Source organism: Lonchura striata, chromosome 1A (genome assembly GCF_050655825.1).
Source record: "Lonchura striata isolate lonStrDom1 chromosome 1A, ASM5065582v1, whole genome shotgun sequence".
Classification (NCBI taxonomy): Eukaryota; Metazoa; Chordata; class Aves; order Passeriformes; family Estrildidae; genus Lonchura; species Lonchura striata.
Window position 1 is genome coordinate 74,362,246 of NC_140741.1, and position 22,152 is coordinate 74,384,397.

Here is a 22,152-nt window from a genome sequence, read left to right on the forward strand (position 1 = left end):
TTCTCCTGAGAACTAATGCCTTAACTCATTTAATTCTTCCCCCTGGTATTTCCTAGTGAAGTCATCCTTAAAATATGGTTTGTCCAGGCCTGGTTGGAAAGAGCAGGAAGGGTCAGGATTTAATCTGTTTATGGAAAATAGGAAACGTCCTCATGACAAAATTAATGAATTGAGGACAGGAGAAAGAAATGCACCCCAAAGGGGAGGTCACTGCCCAGAACTGACTGGGACCAGTCACCCCGGGGTGATGGGGAAAACACCAAAGCAGTTCAGGCACAGAGGAGCAAAAGGCCCCATTTTAACAACCTCTATTCAATTATGACAACAGGTCAGATTTCCTCCTCACATAACTCAGCACACTTCAGCTTTGATATGGCCAGGGATGTATTTTGTCTATTGATTTCAGGGCTCAGACAAGTAAAAGAACTTCACATCTCAAATAGGATTTTGCCAGGAAAAAAAAAAAACGCCAATAATCCGATTATCACAGTGACCTAAAGTGCAAAAAAAAAAGGTGTTTTTTAATATAAAGATACTTCTACCAAATTGATTTTATTTTTGAGCAAGGAATTTTTTGATAGAACTTCTTGTGCAGAAAGTAATTTACAAAACAATGAGATTCCTCAGCACCACCAGATTTCACTCTCAAACAGGTGCTTCAATGAAAGCCTGGAACAGCACATGGACAAATAGATGTAATTGCATTAGTATGGATACGGACTTCTAATGATAGCAATAATCAAATTTTAATGTTCTGGTTACAGCACATGAACAGAACAATATTTCTGTGCCTCTTCAAAGGGAAATGAGACTTTAATGTCATTGGCAGCTCAATAAAACCATTTTCTAACATAAAGGCTCCTAATGACAACTCGTTTCAGTCCACACAGAGGAGCAAATGTGTTCACAGTACACTCCAGGTCATTATTAGGAGATGGAAATACAACAGGTCCCTTGCACTTTGGATAACTATTGATTTTCTACTTCATATTCTCCTCGTCTCACCCTGACTTCCATAATGACTCAAGTGATGAAACATCAATAAACTATTTATGGCAAAGCCACCACATTGAAAGCCACTCTACAAGACTGTGCCAAACTCAACCAGGCCCAATTTTTAGATTTGCAGCAAAAATCTCCAATAATAAACATGGCAGAGAACAGGTCTAAGTGATGAAATATAATTGAAGTATTCTTGGAGCCATCATAAGGAGCTTCAGCTTCACCCTTTGCTGCAGAGAACCACACCACCATCAAAATTCTTTATGGCTGGACTGAAATAAAAGAATTTATTTATTCTAAAGCCCTTTTTCAAAAGGAATGGGCAGAAAAAAACCATCATATCCACACTAAAGAGTGTGTGGAAAAAAATAAGTATTTTTAACCAGCAGCAGTTCTTGACTTCAAGCACACAATGCACTTTGGTTGAAATCACACTGAGATGCTTGCAAATGTCACAATTCCAAAGTGAGTAAAGCTAAAGGTACAAATCCACCTCGTTTGGGGGCAAGGCCAGTTCAAGCAGTTCTCATTTTGCCCCCCTGACAATTGCCCTCCACACAGACTCTGTAATTTCCTCAATGGAGCTGGTTCTGGAGTTGTCATAAAGCAGATTGGCTGCAGGATGGCTTTGTAAAGTATTTGCCTCAGCTCATATCTGCACTGACACGACAGAAAAGGAGAAAGGAAGAAAATAAATAAATTCTTCACCATCAAAGCACTCCTTGCACCCAACCATGATGTACTGGGAGCCCTGAAAACAGCCAGGAAACAGCCCTGAAGACAGGGGAAGAGCAGAGGGGAAAAATAATAATAATAAAAAAGGATAATCTTGGAATTACAGAATGGTTTGGGTTGGATGGGATCTGAAAAATCACCTTCCACTGTCCCTGCCTGCTCCAAATCCCATCCTTGGACAATTCAGGGATGGAGCAGCCACAGCTTCTCTGGGAGAACTCTGCCAGGGCCTCCCCACGTCATTCTTCAAGGTTCAGCTCATTCCAGGATCAAATATCCCCCAGCCAGAGGAGATCCAGGATCTCCCCAGCACCTGGAGAGCATCATCACTTTTCCAAGACACAACCCCAAATCTGTGGGATGAGGAAAGTCAGGCTGTGTCCAAAATACCCCCAGCCAGTGGCATTTAAAGGATTGCTCCAGGAATCACAGCAGCTGCCTTCACTTCTGCTGAGTTAAGCACCAAGAGTTGCTTCAATCCTCACGCTGACCCCCCACAAGGGATTCCCAGGGTTTGGAAATGCCACTCGGAACAATAATTCCTACATCTCCTGCCACAAATGTCACAATTGCTGCTTTGCAAACCTTTGGATCACCCCAAAATATGTTTTTGCAGGAGCTGACATCCCACCAGCCACCTGGCAGCCCCCCTGAAATGAGGGCACGTCCTGGGACATGTCACAGCACAAAAGTACTTCAGGTATTAACACATCATTTCAACCTTTTTTTTAAAAACACACATATTCTTCTTTTTAACGCATCATTTCATCCTTTTTTTTTTTCTCATTTGTATAAAAAGCTAATTCTAACATTTGGGATAACACTATAAATTTCTTCTTCCTGAGATTATAAGCAGCAGCTGGTATTAAAATTCTTCAAGAATGGGAAATGTGACTTCATTTTACATCTATTGATTAAAACCTGAATTAACACCCTTCACAAAGGAAAACTCAACTTCTTTCTTCCTCACCATAATTTCTTTCCTTTGCACTATTTGAACAATTTAGCAGCAGCAAAGGAATTTATTTTGCTACTGACACTGCAGGAACACTTTTGTTTTTCTCCAAGAAGAGTCTGACAAATCAAATCCGGGCTCCATAAAATACAAACCTGCTGTAGCAGTTTACTAGAACACAGAATTCTTCACAGTACCTGACAAAGGATACACAGAAATACATTTCCCTATGGCACAGATTTTGAATTCAGCTTTGATAGAGGAAATAAATGCACGGGTTAGGGTAAGCAGTGAAACCAAAGAAATAAAATCTGGCCAATTAAAGGAAAATAAAGGAGCTGACTTATAGGAAGGTGTGAATTACTCAATATTTTAATTTTTAAGGAAACAGACAAAACCTTCTTGCTATTTTGTAATCTTAGAGTGCACCCTTTAAAGAATGAACAAGCCACAGTGGAAATGGTAAATTTGGAGGGGTGATAACAAGCCTGCACCCAAGAACCACCAGATATTTCCAAATTCACAGATGGAACCAGAAAGATTTATCAAAACTGAGATGACACAACTGCTAACTTTGATATTCTGAAGCAAGTGAAAATTAACCAGCAAAATAAGTAAATAAAGCAGTTTCCTATACATAATAAGGAATTTCTCGAGCATTTGGCTGAGGAGAAATCCAGCTTGTGCTTCCCAAAATCACCACAACAGGGAGAAAAAGATGCAAACCCCCAGTAATTATGCAAATAATAGTCTCCATTATAAATCTTCAGCTCCTCATTAGCTCCAGGCCACAAAACCCTTATCTCTCCCAGACAACATTAAGAACCCAAGGATTTAAAGCATATAACTAAGGCTGCACCTTAGTCATAATTCCTTTCTATTCTCCTTTGTTCCCATGTTTTACAATGAAAAAATATTAAACATTTGTTTACAACACTGAAATTATTTTTCAACAATAACATTACCACAAAGGTGAAAAAGCACCCAGAAATGGCTGGAAAAGATACCAACGCTGAAGTGGAATTAGTTTGGTTTTAAATTGGGATTTGGAAAATTAACATGAACATCAGATTTTAAATCTCACAGCAGAAACAAAGCTATTGCTTATTGAAGTGATTGATTACAAAGATATCAACCCATAAACCTTAAAAACTTTGCATTTTACTCCAGATTTAGAGAGCCCAACAAATATTTATGTCGCTGCTGACATAAGTAATTCCCATTTATTTTCACAGCAATGCTCACATTAAGTGTTTAAATTTTTTGCCTTGAAAATGATTTCTTTAGTATTCGCACTCAAGTATATTTATATTTTTAAAGCATATTCCCACCTCAGAGAGTAATGATTATTGTTAGAAAGAAGAGTCAATAGAGACTCACTACAGCAAGCAAACACTCTATAGAGGAAGTTATAAATCTGTCAGACATTTGAAATGGACTGAACTGTATAATGTCAGTTTTCTGAGGAAAACAGCCAACCATATGTTCCAATTTCCTTGTCAGGAAGGTTTAATACATCAGCTCTAACGAGAGATTATTCTTTCAAAGAGAATTTTTCACTGAGATGGTTCCAAAGTTAGAAACAAGCAGCAAAAACCCTTAAAAGAAGGATATTTAAACAAAATAAAATGGCATGCTGCTACCTAGCCATGAAAACAAATAAATAAATAAAAAGAATCTGTAATTTGTGTAAATATTTGAAAGTAAGAGCCTGAGAGGAGAGCTGTGGGACTTCAGGTGGCTCTTCAACACGCAGTTTATTGTATCCAGGATGTCACAGCAGCCCAGGGTGACAGGGCCACACCTCCAGCGTCAGCTCCAGCTGCAGGCAAGCCTGAAGACCCCTTAGTTGTGCTTACACTGCGTGATGTGTTTTTCTTTATCAACCAATCCCTCCCTTTACTGTTACCTACAGCCTGTCCCAACTGCTGTCAGCACCACTGTGTGCTCAGTGCTGTCCAATCCCACGAGTTACAGGTTAAGCTGAAAGTTCTTTTTCAGTTTTCTTGCAGTGGAAAATTCTTCTTTGTGATCTTAGCGTGCACCCTTCAAAGAATGAACAAGCCACAGTGGAAGTGGCAAATTTGCAGGGGTGATAACAAACCTGCACCCAAGAACCACCAGATATTTCCAAATTGCACAGATGGAACCAGGAAGAGTCAGCAAAACCGAGATGACACAACTGCTAACTTTGGTATTCTGAAACAAGTGAAAATAACCAGCCAGATAATTAAACTTTTTTCTAATTGCCACATTGGCATGTCTTGTTTGCCTGTGGTATCTTTCTGCTTGGTAAAAACATCTTTTTTGTTTGTGGTCAGCTTATCCTGTGCTCTAACTGGACATAACTTTTGCCTTCTTGTCCAGCAAGACTGGCTCAGCAAACCTTAATTTACACATCTATTATTCTTCTATATCAAAACTCACTTCCATCTCTGTTTCATTCTCAAATTCTACATTCAGAGACCGTTCTGCTGAGCACACCAGTCTGTGAAACTCCCTTGCCTAACTTCCAGCCTTGCCAACGTTTGGGGACTCACAAAGCGCTGAGCTTTCTGCCGCTCCTCCTCGGTGGCCGCTCTCTCCCGAAGGATGGCTCGGGTCAGGTGCTCGTTCGAGGAGATCCTCTCCCGTTCCAGGAGCTTGCCAAACTCATCCCGAACGTACATTTGTTCTTGCTTCAACCTACAGGAGGTGAAGGGAGATTTAGGCTGAGAGAAAAGTCAAAATCTACTTTCTAAGTGTAGTTTCAAAGTAGATGAGTCGCTTTAAGAGCTGTCACAAAAATGCGTCTTACTCTTGGCTTCTTAAGACACTTAAATATAAATAATCACTAAAAGAATCCAGACGTTTATTTCAAATTGAAGTATCAAAATCTGAATACACAAGAGTTACGAGTTTTGACATCACTGTTCATTAAATCACAGAAATTACAACTGATTCAATTAGATATATTTTTAAGTAAGATGCAGAGAACTCTGTTGGTTAGCTGGGTTTTTGCCTGATTTTATGGAACCATTCTTCCAGGAAAATCCTTTTCCTAGCAGCCAAGCAGGCACTCAATTTCCACCTAAAAGCTTTCCTGCACTGGGAAAGTGCTTTCCTCTCTCTAAACACACCATAAACCCAAGGACTTCATCCATTTCCCAAGCTCCACGAAGATCGAAGAACCATCATCAACCTCTCCCAGCAATCTGAGAGGAGCAGAGAAAATAGTTATTGAACTTGTTGGAACAGAGTTAATAAAAGCAACTTCAGGCCCAGAAAATTCTCAATATTTCTATGTCACAAGCCATAAATAGATTTGGAACCTTCACTGCAGTATTTGAGACAAGCACACCATGTCTCATTTTCATGGAAACACTCAGTGAATAAAACTTGTGTGTTGTGACACCGAGCGTGGAACTCAGAGCAGTAATGGAGCTATGAAGCACTGGGTTTCAAATAGATTTTTTTTTTTTTTTTGAAAGAATGATGGAGAGGAAGTTTCAATATTCTCAGTGCATTTATCTGTTGTCAAGGGAGCTCTGGAGAACAAATCCTAATGAGTCGGGTCACTTTGTAAAAGGTACCAGCATTAGAGCACATTAGATTCTTCCCCAGGGAATACATTTAAGTGAGGTAGGGAGGAAAAAAGACAATTACAAGATGTATTACTTCAGTGTTCAGCTCCAAACCCTCTGAAATGCAGCAACCAACTGGGAATCTTTATAAAAGTTTATTAAGCTGCATCTTCAATTACTCCAGCTTAAAAAAAAAAAAAAAAAAAGCAGATTATGCAGCCATGGACCAAATTCCATTAAGTGATTTCCCAAGGTCCCCCAAATTACTCCAGCAGGATTGATATAACAAATCCTTCTTACAATCATAACAATCCTTCACACAGCACAGTCAAAACATGCTGGTTGTCTTTTGAATTGGAGAAATCATGTTTTCTCTAAAAAGGAAAAAAGTGTCAAAATAGTAGTCTCAGCACCTTTTTCTGGTGAGCAACAAAGAGCATTTAATGCTTCCCGAGACTGAAGGAAGATCCTTCCTCTTGGATTTGACCTCCTGCAAGTGGTTTTCCCTTAAAAATGTCTCTTCTTTATGCTGCTGTACATAGCAGATTCATTAAAAGATATGAAATATACTTTGCAGATAAAATAGCTGAAAAATGCAGCCAAAAGTTTCCACATTATAAATGCTGAGAAATTAAAAGAATTTTTAAAACCCTCATGAATAAAAAGCACCCCAAAAAACCTGAAACAAAGCAACCCCACAACACTCAGGTATTTACATTTAATTCTTTTTTACATCAATTAGATCTTCTTCCTAATCTCTCATTTAAATCTAGATCAAGACATTCAGGTCACCTCAGTCAAAGAAAATGCATTTTACTGTTTGGTTTTTTCCTCCCTTTCCCTTTCATTCCAGGGTGTCCTGATATAAAAGAAAATTACACTATTTCATTATAAAATTTTATACAATTTAGGCCAAAAAAGAAACTTTTAATATCCAAGATGACTCCTGGCAGCACCTTCAAGCAAAAATTTCAACTCTTTTTTTATCAATTCTCACCCACATTTGTGTGACCAGGTTTGCACAACACAACGAATTAAATTCCTCAAGCATCCACCAAACTTTGATTTAGGGCAGTTTTTACTCCCAAAACAAAATTCCTAAACAGCCATCTCAACTGATTGGAATTCAGCAGAGTTTTTAACAAAATAAGCGGGATTTTGAAGTAATTTTCATTTATTTGAGTTCCATAATTGGGTGGCTTTTAGGAGCTTAATGAAACAAACATTCCCAGATCCTGCTGATCGCAAACATTCGCCTGCATCAACCTCCAGTAGGGTTTTTTCCCTTGGCATTACAAATTCATTTTCCTGGCATTCAGCATGTACCAAATAAAGGCAAACATCAGCTGGAGCTACAGTAATAAATTATGTTATTATCTAGGTAAAAGTAAAAAAAAGGAAATTATATCTATATATACACACACACATATATATGTGTGTGTATATATATACACACACATATATATGTGTGTGTATATATATATATACACACATAAATATATATATATTTTTATATATTTATAAACTTATCCAGGAATTCCACAGGAATTTTTCAAAGGATATTTTTAATTACAGCAGAGATAAAGGCTCAAGGTAATGGTTCTTGTGTTTGAGCACTGAACTCCAGACAACAGAGAGCATTACACTGATCATTTATACAGAAAGGATGTTAAAAAAAGCTGCTGAAGCAGCAGAAAAGGCTGCTGGCGATACATTTTCCCCACACAATTGATATCTTTTTGAATCAAATCCTTCGAAATAATTATGAAACACTGCTGTAAGAAGTGTGGAGTGGCTGATTTAATGAAGTGTGGCATGCAAGGCAATCACTTCTCATGGTGCTATTGGAAAACACACATCAAGCATTAAGAAGCAGCTCCAGTTAAAGTCTGCGTTAACACTTCACAATATTTCATTTCTCAACTGCTTTACAGCACACAGCAAACTCAAAAAAAAGCAACAATTCCTGCCTCTCCCCAGCACTGTCATTGAGAACTTCAATGCTCTTAACTTAATGCTATGAAGAAAATTTATATATCTGTATCTTTTTGTAAGAGGATGAGTAAATCCTGACAAACCAATCACCAAAATCAATTTAGGGATCTCAGAAGATTTATTCCTGTTGGAGGGGCATAACAAGAATTTGAGTATTTTTGTTATCACATTGTCATATTTAGGCTCCACTTTTAAGACAAATTTTTGACTGTTTTAGTCCTGAAGTCACTTTAATCAAAAAATGCTTGCAGTACATTCCACCTCTAAATCAGATTTGGCTCTGAACACAAAATTTGGCTTTGAACACAAAAGCCACCACGTCACCTCGAGGAGCAATTACATAATAACAAGCAAAAAGAATTCTGGAAGACACTCCCAGATATAAAAAAATATATAAATACAAAAAATTTTAATATATTTAAAATATAAATAAATAAAAAGCCAGGTTTTGTTAAATTTGATTTTCTGAGATGTGGGCAGGAGGTACAGAAATCAAATCCATGTGATCAAACCACCCATTCCAACCTCCTCTTCAGACCAAAGGAAAAATACTTCACCAAAATAACATTTCTCCTTCTGCACTCCATCTTTTTATTCCTCTCTTTTCTTTCTGGAAGTGCAGGGAATGTGGGATTTTAGTGGCATTTCTTATTGTACAGCTTTTGAACTGTGAATGTCCTATGTGCAAGATTAAGCACAAGAGCATTTACCTGTGAATTTATCAAATATATCAGTGCCTTACCTAAAACAGACTGAAACACTTAACCCACATCTCTTAAAATCAAGCAGTAACAACATAGCAAAACAAGAGGAAAAATAATTTCTCAATTAAGTCATGACTTAAAATTAATAACTGACAACCATCATATCAAATCCAACAAGGTAAGAGAAGCCAAATATAGAAGTGGCTCCACTTGCCAATTAGAAATTGGAATTTGAAACACAGCAATAGAAATTTAAGACTCAAACAAACTCAAAAATACTCAAATCTGTGAGGGCCAAGGAGTTTTCTGTATGAAGAAATACAAAAATACACACTGAAAAAAACAGATTAATACAATTTTGCTGCACTCCAAGTAGTTTCCATCCTTTTCACATCTAGTTTTTAATTAAGTTCAAGAAAAGCAAATTGTTAATTTTGCCATGTGGATTTATGAGCCAGGACTCTTCACATGCCCAGCATGACCCCTGTTAGCCACAATAACAAGATGAGTAATTTAATTCTAAATCCACAAGAACTCCCTCTTTTGTTTACTTCAAAATATCCATTTCTGTTGTTCTTGAAAAACACCTGCAGATGTTAATTAAGGAAAAAGCACCTTTTAATTCAGAGACAACAGCAACACACTGAGAAAAGCTGAAAAATATTAGTTTTGTGCTTTGATGGCCACTTCACGGTTTACTCTCCATTAATCAAGAATCCACAGAAATCCAAAACTGGCAAACAATACTCTTAGAGAAATACAGTGATTTGTCATTTCCAGCCCTTATTTTCAGATATTGGAAATTTATTACACTATCAAAGCCTAAGCATTTCCTTTTTGCTATTTTTTCGGGGCAGTGATTACTTGCCAGTTGTTTTATCTTTATTACAGTCTCCAAGCTACACAATCTGATGGATCTGTGACGTTCCACCATAAACTCACTCAAGCCTAAAGCATGAACCGTGTCATTTTTCATCACTTCCAACCAAGCAAAAATCAAAATATTCTCTGTTCCAAAGTCCGCTGTAAGGAAAATCATCCTGTCCTCTATCAATTAAGGAAAAATTTAATGAGGTATCATTCAATATGGAAGCCAAAAACTCACTCCAGCTGGAGCTGAGGAGGATTCATGAGGTTTTCTGCTGTCTTGGACCTCAACAAGTTCCTTAATTCCTCCTGACGGACTGGCAGAAGATCCCAAAATGTTTTGAGCAATGAGTTTAGGCCACGCTGCAATATTCATGAGGGAATGATGTTTGGGAGTGCTGAGTTTGAATATTGTGATGTGGTTCCACGGCACATCCCACCTTCCATCATGAAATATTCAAACTCAGCACTCACAAACATTCGGTGGAGCTGATGAGGAATTTCAAAGGATGTGAGAGACATCAGGAAAACATCTCCCAGCTGAGCTCAGCTCTGAGCGTTGTGAAATGGAGATTTCTCCAACTCCATCTCACCTATCTGCAAAGTCGGGGAAATTACCTCAAGTTCACCTGATTTTACAAACACAGAACTAAGGATAGAGACAGGGAAACAAATTATCTGGAAGGTCAAGTCTCAGAAAACACAAAAAAGTTCTTCAAAACTTTTTATCACTGTTCACTCATTAAAAACATTATTCTCCACTCACATAAGGCTTTGCACAGCGCAAGTGACAGGAGCTGCTCCTAATATTAGTAGCAACCACATTCTTAACAACTGTTCAAAATTTTCACTTTTAAACCATTCAGATCATGTAAACAATTATCAGAAAATATAATTTTTCTGCACCTGAAAGCCATGGTGTCAAAAGGACATTCTGCCTTCACTTTTTAGGTGCTCCAATTGCTCAGCCTGGAGAAAAGGAGGTTCAGGGGGGACCTTCTGGCTCTCCACAACTCCCTGATAGGACAGCTGGGGGAGGACTTGGGATCTAACCCCAGGGAACAGGGACAGGAGGAGAGGGAAGGGCTTCAAGCTGTGCCAGGGGAGGTTTAGCTTGGATATTGGGAAAATTTCTTCATGGAAAGGGTTGTTCAGCCCTGGCACATCTGCCTGTGGAGTGTTGGAGTCCCCATCCCTGGAGGGATTTAAACAACTTGAAGATGTGGCACTTGGGGATGTGATTTAGTGGTGGCTTGGCAGAGCTGGATTAATGCTTGGTCTCCATCTTAAAGGAATTTCCAACCTAAAAGATTCCACGATTTCAAGATTCCAAATCCAAACCCAAACTGCTGAAGCTTTAAAATCACGGGAATATGTGAACTCAAAAAGGATCACGCAGCTCATCAAACCCAGATTTATCATCGCTCCATGAGACCTTAGTGCAAAACCAGTCAAATGTGACAACAGGGACTAAACTGGCCCCACTTCACCCACCAGACCCAGCAGCATAAAAACTCTCTGACAAATCCATCACAAGTGACCAAGAGCTCCTGTGACTCTGGCACAGGCAGAAGAGAGAAGGGATCCCACTTCTGAGCAGTTATGCTTGAACTTCACATTATTCAATTTAATAAGAACTCCATCGCTTTATTCCATATGAACTTCTTCCTCAGGGTGACTGCTCCTCCTTAACATTTGCCATACATGAATATAAATTAGCCCTTGATTCATTATACACAGTACTGTGAACAGTGAAGTGATTCCAGCACTGATCCCTGAGCTGGCACTGACCTTTTCCCATCCCAAAAACTCCTCCCTCATTTTTGGTCCATCCCACACTGTCACACAACTCCCACATGGGTTTAGGACGTGTTCCACAGCAGCAAAAAGGAGGGCAAGGGATCAGGGAATCCTGATCTTTCTTTAGGCTGAACTCCTACCTGAAGTTCTGTGTCCAGCTCTGGGACCCTCAACAGCAGCAGGACCTGAGCTGCTGGAGGAAATCTGGAGGATTCCATGGAGCTGCTGCAGGGCTGGAGCCCCTCTGCTCTGGAGCCAGCCTGGGAGAGCTGGGAATGTTCCCCTGGAGAAGGGAAGGATCCAGGGAGAGCTTCCAGCACATTCCAGGGCCTGAAGGGGCTCCAGGAGAGCTGCAGAGGGACTGGGGACAAGGATGGAGAAACAGGACCCAGGGAATGGCTCCCACTGCCAGAGGGCAGCCAGGGATGGGAATTGGGAATGAGGAATTCCTGGCTGGGCTGGGATTGCCAGAGCAGCTGAGGCTGCCCCTGGATCCCTGGAATGTCCCAGGCCAGGCTGGACATGGGGCTGGAGCAGCCTGGGACAGTGGGAGGTGTCCCTGCCCCTGTGGAATGAGAAGATCTTGAAGGTCCCTCCCAACCAAAACCATCCCATGATCTGTACTTCCATGATGTCTGCTCTCAAACCCAAGTAAACACTGAAAATACAATTTAAAGAGTTTCCACCTCATGCCACATTACTATCACTGCCTCAGTTGCCCCTGTTTCAAACACCAGACTTGTCACACCACCCAAACACTCAGTCCAAGCCACACCATCCAGCAGAGCAGCCTCCTTATCCCTCTCCCTTTCCCAGCTGCTTTCCAACCCCAGCCTATCATCTGCCAAAGGAAAAATCCCTGCAAATGGCTGTGCACGTGATTTATGTGCCAGTCCTTGATCAGAAGATCCAAGACTCGGTGCAAATCTCAGTTATCTACTCTAACTTACTCCAATTAATTCAATTTATCAACAGCACTTCCATGGACAGCTTGTGAACACTCAGAGCACCAAGGACAGAGACTCTTGTCAGTGGTTGAGTTTTCTTGGAGATTCCCGAGTTGTGGGAGTGTTTTTGGGGCAGTGTTTGGTGTTGCAAGGAGGAGGGGTGAGTAGAAAGGGGGGCAGGTTGTTTGAGGGGATTTTTAATTACACTTCATAAAGCTACTGCTTTTAAAATATGTGCATTTAGATCAGTATTATATTGAGAAAAAATAGATGAGCAAATTCCCACTTTTATGCCAGAGGGATACAGAGAACCTGAGTTAGAATTGTAAAACTGCTTTACATAATTTGTGTACGTTTAGCTAGCCACATAACTCCACTTGAAATTACTTTCCAACATAATATCCTTCCCCTTGGGATCTGCGAAAGCAGTCCTGGAATTATGACAACATTAATTATCCCTTAAAATGAAGTGACAGTTAGGAAAAATTTTTATTAGTATCATTATTATTATTACTATTTTTAAGTGTTTCTCAGCTGCTCATTTGCTGCTTTTCAAAATGAAAGAGCTCAGCAGTTTGAAAGCAAAGGTTTGTTTAAAATTGCCAGGGGGGGAAATAGTTTTCCTCTTTCCTACCTGAATCTGAAACTATGAAGCAGGATTATTTTTGTGGATGCTCTCTCACTAGCTGCAAGTCATTTTCCCATCTCTCCTGAAAATAAACTGATCAAGATGAACCTCGGTATCCAAGCTGTCAGCTGAGATGGCAGGTTTTAAAATCCATGTGAAAAATAAGCCCTTGAAAATTGGGGTTTATAAAGGCAGGAGTGAATTATAGCTCTGCTTTCTCCAATTTCCACCTCCCATCTTCAAGATTCATCTCTCCATATCCTGAGAGCCAGACATAATGGTATTAATGGAGAATCAGAGCAGGAAATCTTGGAGAGTAACTCTGCCATTGCCAAACACCTTTTTTCTTCTGAAAATAATACCTTTTTTCATTGAAAACAATAAAATTTCAACAGGCGTCTAAGGCAGTTTGATACTTCCCAACTTCATAAACATTTTTATGCTTCCTTGACATTTTGCAGGTAAAAAACACACACTAAACTTTCCTGGTTTGAAGAGATGGCTGCCCAAAAAGGCACCTGTTGGAACCCTGACTGCTGAAAATTTTTAGATTTTCTATACTGAGCCACAAGAGAACACTGCACATAACCTAAAGCCCTAAAAACCTTGCAAATTTGAATGATAAAATTATGAGTGTATAGTTTAATAAAAGTGTATAATGTCACCTAATAAAAAAATAAAAGTTTAAAGTTTTAGAATATAATAATATATATAAAACAAGACAGAAGTTTTAATACAAAACTAGTCCGTCTTCTTTCTAGTCCTTCCTACCTTCTTCTTCACCTTTTCTTCATGATTTTAAATAATATTGTAGAATTAAATAAAAAATTCACATTATGAGACTCAAGTAGTTAATTATTAAGTTAAAAGTAAAAATAATTTAAGTATCATTCTTAATTAGCCAGTTTCTCCTTAAAAAAACCTTATAAAAAAAGAAATACACCTCCATTTTTAACTTTTATTACATACTACATAACTCACAACTTATAGAGTGCAATATAAATAAGAACTAATAAACATCTGAATCCAAACAAGAAACACTGGGAAGTGGCTGCTGAGAGAGGGGGAAAAAATGTTGGAGAGATAAAATGGCTGGAAGGAAAAATAGGAGGAACTCAAGGTGAGACGTGAGGCCAAAATCCACTGCTGGCTCCACAGCCCTGAGGCTGATGGAACCCTTTGGCACTCCATGGTTTTTCTTTTAAATTTTAAGTTTCAAAGTTATTATTATAGTTAGGTTCCTAACGATATTATTATTATTATTATTATTGTCGTTGTTGTTGTTGTTATTATTAATGTTATTGTTGTTGTTTAAACAATATAAGAAGAATATATCATATAATATATAATTATATAATATAGTAATATTATGTGATAACATACTTAATTAATAATAATTATTATTGTTATCCTCACACGATCCATTAAATGTTAGGTTCTGGGTTCTTTTTCCTTTTGTTGAGGTTGGGATTGAAGGTATTTGAGACCATAGGTTGTGTTTAGATTTAGGTATTCATTATTTCTTATTTTTGTTATAGTTTTATAGGTAGTGAGTTGTGCAGTTCTTCATTAGTAAGGTCCAAAATGGTTAACAATCTTTTGTTATAAGGTCTTTTAAGGTTCAATTATTTAATTAATAAACTATACCTAAATTATTTTCACTTTTAATTTAGCAACTATTCACTTGAAGTTCGCAATGCGAATTTTTCTAATTACAAAATACTACCCAAACCCATGAAAAAGGTGAAGAAGAAGGACCAGCCTCTGCTTTAAAACTTCTGCCTTAGCTCTATATATATTACTATATTCTAAAACCTTAAACTCTGAAGTTTTTTATTTTGGGAGATTACACACTCCTCATTAACTCCACACCTGTAATCCCAGTTCTGTCATCCCATTTTGGAAGCTTCTCCACGGCCTCAGGTCAGTGCAGTGTTCTCCTGGGGGTCAGTGCCTGGCAGCACAGAAAACCTAAAATTCTCAGCAGCCAGAACTCCAACAGAAGGAAAAAGAGTTTATTTTAAATTTTCAAGCAATCAGTTGCCCCTATAAAATCCCCTTGCCTTCCTTGATGTGATTATCAGTTAGAATCTCTGGTTTTACCAAACCAGTGCAGCTTCCCTTGCCAGGAGACATTAAACTCTTATTTCTGAGCTATCCCAAGTCAAAAGAATTATCATCACTTTTACTGCTTCAGAGTATTCCCAACTTTTCCTCTGACTGTCAGCAGCAGAGAAGATGGAGTTTTCCAAACTCGTTTCCCACTTAATTCAAACAATACCAACAGGACCCTGTGGCAGAAGACAAAATAACAACTATTTCCTAAAATGGAGTATTTTGCTCCCCCTGAGGACAATCCTACATGAAAAAGCAGGTTCCCTAATTCAACCTAGCTGATTACTTAGAAAAAATTAATCATTTAGGAGGAAAATAATGCTTTGAAGAAGTTTTCACCACAATTAATTCACTCCTCATATGAACTAAAGATACATTAAGATGCTCCTCATACCTTTACCTCACTGAAATATAAAATGAATGTTGTAAAGAAATCCATAATTTTATTTTCCCCCTTGTTCTCTACACGTGTGCCAGGAAACTGGAATAAACATGTCATTACAAGAGAAATCAATAGGAAGTTTTAGAGTATCCACTAGCACAGAAAGGTCAAGCCCCAGTATTGATTTTAATATAACAATTTTGGTTTGCAGCTTCCCAAAGGCTTCTTGTCCAATACTCTTCTTCATTCTTCTCTCACTTTATATCTCACTGGTGAATTTGTTCTGCACCAACTCTTTACTCCAGGTTTACTAAGAGCTCATCATTTATGCAATGTACTGCTGAGACATGACAAAAAAAAAAAAAAAATGTTTGGGGGGAAAAGCTCAGAGCATCAATGAAATCCCAGAGTGAGGAGCAGTTACCTCCAGACTCTCCTTGAAGCACAACAACAAAATAACAAATAAAAAATCTAATGGTTACAACTTTAATAAACCAACAGAGAGTAACTCTGTGCACCAGGGCGGAGTCAAAGCTGATTTACAGTTTGGAAAGATTCCTCCAAACAGATGAGGATGGCACAAATTGAGGTTGCAATCAGCTGTCCAGCTGGTGACTGATAAAACGTCACATCCTTGGGAGCCCAGTGAGCCATGGAGAACAGAATCCAACAATTCATTCCCAGGGAATGTCTCAGTTGAAAAATGTGGTTGAGGGTGTGTATATTTTATTTCCATCTGTTATAGATGGGGCAGTTCTCTGCTGTCCATGGGGCAGTTTTTTCTTTATCTCTCCCACAGCCCACCCTCCCTCCAGGAGATCTCTGCTGTCCATGGCCACTGAGTGTCCCTGCATGGCTGAGAAAATTCCATCATCCATGGGGAGATGCTCTGCCCAGGGGAGGAGCCAAGCATTCCTACCTGGATCCAATCTGACCTGGGAACAGCACAGCAGCCTTTGCCCCCTGCATTCCCAGAGGAGCAGCTTCCTTCCCCCTGCATTCCCAGAGGAGCAGCTTCCTTCCCCCTGCATTCCCAGAGGAGCAGCTTCCTTCCCCCTGCATTCCCAGAGGAGCAGCTTCCTTCCCCCTGCATTCCCAGAGGAGCAGCTTCCTTCCCCCTGCATTCCCAGAGGAGCAGCTTCCTTCCCCCTGCATTCCCAGAGGAGCAGCTTCCTTCCCCCTGCATTCCCAGAGGAGCCCAGGCCCATCTCCCCCAGCCCTGGAGCTCCAGAGGAAAACTCCCCCCTTGTGCAGGATCCTGCTCCAGCAGAAGCACAGCTGGCACTGCAGGAGGGCTGAGCCCCCCTGGGATGGGGCTGAGCCACCTCCCTGACCCACAGGGGCTCAGGGCATTCCTGGCTCTGGCAGGGGGTTGTTTTCTTTTTTGTACTATTGCATTTGTATTTTTAATTTTCCTAGTAAAGATCTGTTATTCCTATTCCCATATCTTTACCTGAGAGCCCCTTAATTTCAAAATTATAATTATTCAGAGGGAGGGGGTTTGCATGTTCCATTTTAAGGGAAACTCCTGCGTACCTTAGCAGACACCTGTCTGTTCAAACCAGGACAAAATGCTCGATGAGCTCACGTATGCATTACTCAAGGAAAGGATTTTTCATGCGCTTTTCAAGAGAAAAGTTACACAAGTTCCACCACCAGGTCACAGGTGATGAGATGACAGAGACACAAAAAAACTCAGTTATCAAAAGCCACCAGACAATCCTGGAATGGTTTGGGTGGAAAGGAGCTTAAAGCCCCTCCAGTGCCACCCCTGCCATGGCAGGGACACCTCCCACCATCCCAGGCTGCTCCAGCCCCAGTGTCCAGCCTTTCCTGGGACATTCCAGGGATCCAGGGGCAGCCCCAGCTGCTCTGGCAATCCCAGCCCAGCCAGGAATTCCTCATTCCCAAGATCCCATCCCTGGCTGCCCTCTGGCAGTGGGAGCCATTCCCTGGGTCCTGTCCCTCCATCCTTGTCCCCAGTCCCTCTGCAGCTCTCCTGGAGCCCCTTCAGGCCCTGGAATGTGCTGGAAGCTCTCCCTGGATCCTTCCCTTCTCCAGGGGAATATTCCCAATTCTCCCAGTCCTGGAATGTTCTGGAAGCTCTCCATGGATCCTTCTCCTCTCCTCCTCTCTCATAGCTTAAACACTTCTAGAACAGAGCTGGCAGCAGAATTACCATAAGGCCACCAAAACAAACCAAAGTCTATTTTTAAATGTTTTCCTGCCTTACAATTCCTCCTTCCAGCAGGAGTTTTCCTCTAAGAACCAAGCCCTGGAATCGGAGCACGTCACAGGACGCTCACAAGCGAACTGCACAGGGACAGATTTCTGGCACACCAACACAATTCCAGAGATGAATATATTGAAGAGTTGAACAAAATACACTTCCTGCACTATTGAAGGCACTGCCATGCGTAGCAGCTCACAAAAACACCTCACTCTACATATAATTAATATTTGCCCCTTGCCAAATCATATTTAAAAAGTGGAAGCCGGGAAATACTCGCCAAGCAAGAAACTGAACCCCGCCCAAATATAATTAGCCTGAGCTAAATGATTAGCAAAATAAAAAGCCTGAAATTTCTCTGATCTTTAGGGGGGAGGAAAAGGCAAGTCATCATTCAGGAACGTTCAATTTCCATGGGAAATCACATCCATCACTTGCCTCTGAAGCAGTGGTTTGTATATTTTAGTGGAGGAATCCAGCACTCTGATGAGCTTGGCAGTATCTAAAATTTTATCATTATGCTGATGATAGAAGTTGTTCTTTTTGCTGTCTCAAAATACTTTTTACTTTGCCTGCACTTTTCATTTAGAGCAAACTTGAAAAACACATTTACTGAGCACCATCAGTATCGTGGAGGCCAACAAATGCACAGCTTTGCATCCAAGGACAAAGTAAATGGATGGAGTGGATAAATTCCACTCTGTTCTCTGATGGGAAAAGGAAATTATTTCTCTAATGACTCTTCTCAAAGACATAACATTAAAAATTTTCTCATTTTCTTGGGAAATTAGAAAAAATGCTAAACATTTGCTGAGTTTATCTAGAATAATCAGAGAAAAGGCAAAATTCAAATTATCACCCACTGGTCCATTAAGTCGTGTGGTTTCTCTTATTTATTATTCAGAATTCTCTTAATTATCATTTACTACCTGTCACCACTGTCAAGCTCAGGTTTTTGTGTCCATTCTCTTATTTTTGTGTTCCCTTGAGTATCACCCTAAGACTGCAGCTCTGCCACATTAACAGCTCACAGTTACTACTGCAAACTCTACAAATTCTGTTGTAAATTAATGATCATCAATTTTCTAAATGAACTTTCCGAAATTAAAATGCTTTTCAGATTAAACATTTCAAAATGTTCAAAAACCAAAGTGAGGAAAAACAGTTGGGCTGAGTAAAAGCAAGAGTAAAGTGGAATCAGTGCAAAATTTTGGAAATATATTCTAAGGTGGGTCTAAATCACTATTTTATTAATTATTCCAAGTCCTGTTAAATAGAAGCTGTAATGTATATATTGTTAGATGGTATTAAAATACAATTTAAGTCTGTTAATTTAAAGCTCTAATTTAATTTAAACTCAATTTAAGCTCTAATCCCCAAAATAAGCACAGATTTTAACTTTATATAGCAGCCCATCTGTACTGTGTATGGATGTGTGAATAAATAATTTATCTAGAAGTTCAAATTAAGATTTCTTCCCTTCACAGTCTGGAATGAGTAAAAGACATTTTGCAATCAAACCCAAATGTGCTCATACACTGCTCATGAACAGCACCAAAATCAGTTATTAGGCAGCTGCAATCACACAACAAACAGTCCAAAGTTTCAGATATTTTTATGGTGATATTTTTATGTTCATTGAAATATTGGGAAAAAAAAACCTGGTGAGAATACAAACATATAAAATATATCATCTGTGGTAAAACAATTCATAAAATGAATTTGGAGGTAAAAAAATTTAATTTTTATGTCACATCCCAACAGGATTTATCTTAAAATTAGTGGGTAATGAAATGAAGTTGTTAATAAATCACAAGTGCAAGGTCAGAGTTTTGTTCTGTTTTCCAAAACAGCATCAATGTGTTTGTATTTATCTTACAAATTACTACAGCTTATACTCTACATTTCTATTAGCTGGAACATTCTGCACATGGAAGACAAAAGCATTTATCTGAATAATGTGAGTTTCTGGAATGCTTTTAAAACACAAAGACCTTAAGTTTTACGTATGAAAAAAGATCTGCATATCTTACAGTTGTTTCATCCAAGACAAAAAAAGCCTCTATGCTCTGTTAAAAACAGATTTTTATAATTGCATATACTGTGTAAAAATGATAATAAAACAATCCTTGCTACGGCAAAAAAAAAAATGAATTAAATAAATCAGAATTGGAAAAGAAGTAAAGCTGTTAACAAGTTTTGATATTTTTCCTTTCTTTATCATCATCATTAATTTACTTTGCTATTTTACCCAGTCTGCTCCCTCCCTTTCACAGACCAATGCACAACCCCTGCAAGGTGAATTCTGGAAGGTACTGAAAGTGTCACATGAGAAAATGCTGAAGTTGCAAACCAAATATTTCCAGATTTTAATCCCATTTAGCTGAAGTCTTGAGCACTCAAGAAGCTCAACAATAACCCAAGTTTTCCTGTCAAAGCCCAGTGGAGGAGAGGGGGGATTTCACTCTAACTTATTGATTTCCTTTATTGCTGATGCAAAAGAAAAAGAAGAGAAAAGCCTGATTTTTTTTTTTCCCTGTGACATTAATACAGTCCTATCTAATTATATACTCCATCAACCTAACTCAATTAAATAACAGAATGCTGGGTAGGAAACAAGTGAGATCTATGCAGACAGTTGAAGTAGTACTAATTACAGCCTAATTTTTTTTAATCCATCATAATGAGCCTTCCTCCCCATTCTCAGTGGAGGACAGTGTGGAATATTTATACTCAGTGTGTTCTGTTATCTATTTACAACAATCACTGAAAGGAGAAATAAACACAGAAGTTCAGCAGATACCAAAATTTCAAAATTTAAAGAGGAATTTTTAATTGCTAATAATGGCTCTGATCAAGCTTTTAGAGTCACTGCAATCTCTGAGGAAAAAAATGCCTAAAAACTGAATATTTCTATATGCAGAAAGGAATGAAAAGGGTTTTATTGGTGTGAACTGGTTTGATACAATATTTTAGATAGTCAAAGTACCTCAAATCATCCTGGGAATTCCAGAATTCCCAGAAAGCTCCAAAATTCCCATTTCTGCTGCTGTTCCAAGGTACTTTTGCTCCGCCCCTGGGGTCACAGAGACCCCAGCCCTGCTCTGTGTCAGCAGCACAAAGTGATTATTTGGGCTCCAGAGAAATCAGTAAAGCACGAGCTTAAAAGGCAGCAAAAAAAAGCCAAGCTCAAGAGGTCAAAAGGGATTTAGAGCAACAGTTTGGATCAGCTCTTACAAGGAAATTCCAGCTCATTTGTTGTTGAACATGGCTTTAATATCCAAACCTGCTGCAGCCCCCAGAGCTCTCACAGCCAGTTTGTGCACAAAATTCAGTTCTTTCCGGTAAGCAGATAAATAAAATAGAAGCATTAAGTCCAAGTTTGTTTGAAATACTGTTGTTATTAATGAACCAACCTCCTTTTCTGAGCTTCAGAGTCTCTCCTGGCTCGTTCCAGTGCCAGTTCCTCAGCTATTCTTTTCTTCAGCTCTTCATCATTAACTGCAATTAAAAGAAAATTCAGTGAAATGTTAACAGAACACAACTTATCCCCAATTACAGACACAACTGCATAATACAGTGCCCTCAATTGTTTATTTGCTTTTTTCCTCACAGCAGTTGGAGTTGCTTTCTTGTGGTTTAACCATCTTTGAAATTTTAGCACACCAGTGAGCCTTTAAAAATTTTTCTTATTAAACAGCTTTTCAATTAGTGCAATCTTTGGAAAATTAAACAACATGGACTATACATCAAATTAAATATTTTTCTTTAGAAGTATGTCTTTGAAAAGTAAAACCATGGGGATGAGACAGAGACATAAACAGTCAAATCATAAAGTGCTGCTTTTTATTCATATAGGAACCAGAAGAAATATATTTGTGTAACAAATCAAGTATTTTCAGATGCATTTTACACAACAAAGCTCTCACAACGCCCTAAATATTCGTATTTCTAGATCCTAGTCAAAGATTTTGCCCCAAATTCTCCTGATTTTGTTGAATCCAGCAGATATGGAAAGAATATTTCCTTCACTTAGATTCTGCCAGATGAATCAATGAAACTCTGGTTAAGAACAAAAAAAGCAGGGAAACAACTTCTTCAAGACTATGAACAGAAGGAGAAAAGCTGGAGAGCCACCAATCCTACAAGGCTGAAAGACATCTCCAAGACCCCCCCAAATCCATCTTAATCCTAATCCTGCCTGGAATAAAGCCCTACCTACACCGAGT

The 22,152-nt window shown here is 39.0% G+C and overlaps 1 protein-coding gene across 4 annotated transcripts in view; it reads right to left on the reverse strand.

The window, feature by feature from the left end:
- CHCHD3 (coiled-coil-helix-coiled-coil-helix domain containing 3) overlaps positions 1 to 22,152 on the reverse strand; it is a 131,211-nt gene that overhangs the window by 89,147 nt on the left and 19,912 nt on the right. For all 4 annotated transcript variants that reach the window (XM_077783708.2, XM_021530916.3, XM_021530917.3 and 1 more), the window contains exons 3-4: positions 21,340 to 21,424; positions 5,233 to 5,377 (exon numbers count right to left, since the gene is read on the reverse strand). In XM_077783708.2, the coding sequence (XP_077639834.1) occupies positions 5,233 to 5,377; positions 21,340 to 21,424 (230 nt within the window). The remainder of the gene's footprint in view (positions 1 to 5,232; positions 5,378 to 21,339; positions 21,425 to 22,152) is intronic.